Raw genomic sequence first — 3,206 nt, forward strand, 5'->3', positions numbered from 1 at the left:
AAGGATTGTCAGTGTTAAGCTCATTAGCTAATGACTTTTGTCCGACAAGTTGAGCAGACCTAATTTTTTTTTTCTAACGGTATAATCTTGAAATGTCAAAACAAGATTTCAGAAACTTGTGGTGGTTACATCTGCTTTTAATGCTGTCTGTGTTTAGCACCATGGTTTCCTGTCAGTTTTTCATCAGGCCAGAGGTGTATCCACAATGCATCTGTGCAAAACCCCTAAAAAACATGCTAGATTCTAAGCTTGACAAGCTCCAGGCTGTGTTGAGAGGATTTCCACAGCCTCACTTATCAGAAGACACCAATCAGATTGTGATCTGATTATGATCATGCTGAGTCATTCTGTGGTTGTGTTTCTTCAGGGTTTCATTTTAAATGCTGCTCTCACCTTTTGTAATGTTTCCAGTTACACCCTTATTAATTTAGCTTTTGTTTTTTTTTTTTTAACAAAAAACAAAAGGACATTGCAGATTTGTTCTTTTTTACATTGCTTTGAAAGACAAATGAGCTTATTGAACATGTAGATAGTTACACTGATTTTAAAAAATCCCTATAAACATAATATATGTCCAAATCAGCATCTACATTTTTCACATTGATACTAGTACATAATAATAACAGACAGGTTAAGAATGTTTGACTGCAATTTTTTTGCAATTCTTTTGGTAAATGCTACTTTCATGCATCATTTATTACTCTATTCCACAGTATTCCAACTTCCTTATGTGTTCTTATTATCTGAAAATTATTTACAAATACCCGACTTCATTTTCACATTTCATAAACAAGAAAGTCTTCGAACCAACAGCCAATAAGATCACTGCCTCATTCCACTTTTCAACATGCAGATTACTTACTGAAATAAATAAGCATTGTTGTTTGTTTATATTGTTGACTGATTCAATAACTTTAAGCGTTTTATCATAACAGAAGCTGCAAGAAACTGCAAGAGGACAAAGAGTCATCAATGATGAGTAAGTCAAACCATGTGTGGCTTTTCTTACTCATCATCTACTCATCTAGCATTGGGTTTCTCGTTGCTGTGACAGCATCCCACAAACAGGCTTAAGGTTTAAGTTTTTCATTTTGAAAGCCTGGAGAGGCATTTAAACAAAAAACACTAGATAGATGCAGGAGGAAAAAAAATGTCACAAGCGCCTCATAACATGCTATTTCCAGGCAGCACAACCACAGGCGTTGTATTTACTGAAACATTAGTATGGTCTGTGATGCCTCACAGTTTGACTGACCGCACAGGCTCATCATGGCGATCCTTTTAAAGGTTGCACTCATGCAGAAATGATATAAGTTAGAAATCAAGGGCAAGCAGATGAAAACCACAGTCTGAATATAAGGGTCTGACTCAACACCTCAAAGACAACAGGCTGAAAAGATGATGCATGCTGTGCACGATCTTATGTTTCTCTATCTTCTAACATGTCTTGGACAAAATGGTAAGATTGCAAAATGTAATTACTTATCTATTGAAAAAATCCCACATTAACTTTTTTCCTCTCACTCTTGCAGGGCATGGAAGTGAAATCATAAATGGCAAAAATGTCCCACAGAACTCAATGCAGTATATGGCCTCTGTGCAGATCAATGGAAAACACGAATGTGGAGGATTTCTTGTCAGTGAAGACTTTGTGCTCACGGCTGCACATTGTTACAAAAAGTAAGCGAACAAGCTGTGTACTTTTATTTGTTTTTCTCAAAAACCCCCAGCTAACACCTACTTAATATTCACTTGCTCAGTTCTCCTATGGAGGTTGTAATTGGAACCCACAATCTGAAGAAGGTTAATAACAACAAAATGAGATACAGTGTAAAGACATGCAAGCACCCACGATATGACAAAGCTGAGTCTGGTAATGACATCATGCTCCTCAAAGTAAGTAAATATCTCTGAATGTGAATCATTACAGTCACAATCAAAAACAGATCAACTGCATCACTGCTTTCAACAGCTCCACTTGGTACTTCACCAAAGACTTGATATAAGATCAGAAATGTACAGAGTTGGTTTCTATCAGTCTTTTTATTTTATTTTTCCTTTTTTGCTTCTTCTAGCTCTCGAGGAAACTTCAACTGGACAAGAAAGTGAAACCGATACAACTGGCAAGGAAGGAGATTAAAGCAAAAGACAATGTAAAGTGTCAGGTGGCTGGATGGGGTTCCACAGAAACCAGTGGCAAAACTGTTGATGTGCTGAGATGGGTAGATGTGCCTCTTATTGACCTTAATGTCTGTAAGAGAAAATTGAAAGGCAAACTTCCAAAAGGTGTTATCTGTGCAGGAGGATCTGACACAAAGAATGGATTCTGCCAGGTATGTCCTCAGTTCTTTTAAAGAAATTATCACTTCACTTGTAGTATTAAATATAAGATAAATAAAACAAGTTTCCTCCCCCTTACAGGGTGATTCTGGTGGCCCTCTGGTGTGCAATGGAACAGCAGTCGGTGTTGTGTCTTTCAACATAAATAGAGATTGTAAATACCCAAATTGGCCCAACGTCTATACAGATATATCAAAGCACCTTTCCTGGATCAAAAAAAATCTGAATAAAAAGCAATGCTAAGTATACACTGTAACAATGTGCAATCTGCAATATCTGGCATTATAATACTATATGTGAACTGCAGGATAAATGTAAAATAGCTTCAGATATCTCTCCTGTATTGCAAAGATATTCCTGCTTGCTCTTAAATTGGAAATAAAAAATAATGAAGCTACTTTCAAGTCATGTCTCATTTTTTCACTTAGTTTGGTTTCACTGATGTTTTTTAGTGATAAAAAACCCAACTTGTTTTTGTAGCACATTCATATCTGATGTTTGGTTTGCACAGAAATGTCCTGTGAGCCGGTGCTGCAGTGGTTAACATAGTCATGTCACCGTGAGAACCTTCTGGGGCTTTTCTGTGCTCAGTTTTATTTCGCCTACTTTTAATTTTAAGACATGCACGTCGAGTAATTTGTGACTGTAAACTGGCAACTCTTGTGGTCTCCCTGTTTTACCCCTGTGAGAGACTTTTCACTGGTTACCAGTGCATTATTCAATTCAGTTCAATTAAATTTTATTCACACAGCACCAAATTACAACAACAGTTGCCTCAAGACCCTTTATATTGTAAGTTACAGACCCTACACCAAATAGACACACCATGTTTTGATGCACTGGCAGCCTGTTGAGGGTGTACCTCT

General features: G+C 37.0%; 1 protein-coding gene across 1 annotated transcript; it reads left to right on the plus strand.

The window, feature by feature from the left end:
* The first annotated feature begins 1,323 nt into the window (after positions 1 to 1,323).
* On the plus strand, positions 1,324 to 2,738 carry LOC116316788 (mast cell protease 1A-like). Its single transcript, XM_031735418.2, has 5 exons — positions 1,324 to 1,459; positions 1,533 to 1,680; positions 1,761 to 1,896; positions 2,076 to 2,333; positions 2,422 to 2,738. The coding sequence occupies exons 1-5, from the start codon at positions 1,399 to 1,401 to the stop codon at positions 2,581 to 2,583; spliced, it is 765 nt and encodes a 254-aa protein (XP_031591278.2). The 5' UTR covers positions 1,324 to 1,398; the 3' UTR covers positions 2,584 to 2,738.
* Positions 2,739 to 3,206: the final 468 nt, after the last annotated feature.

This window comes from Oreochromis aureus, linkage group 5 (genome assembly GCF_013358895.1).
Source record: "Oreochromis aureus strain Israel breed Guangdong linkage group 5, ZZ_aureus, whole genome shotgun sequence".
In the NCBI taxonomy this organism is placed as follows: domain Eukaryota; kingdom Metazoa; phylum Chordata; class Actinopteri; order Cichliformes; family Cichlidae; genus Oreochromis; species Oreochromis aureus.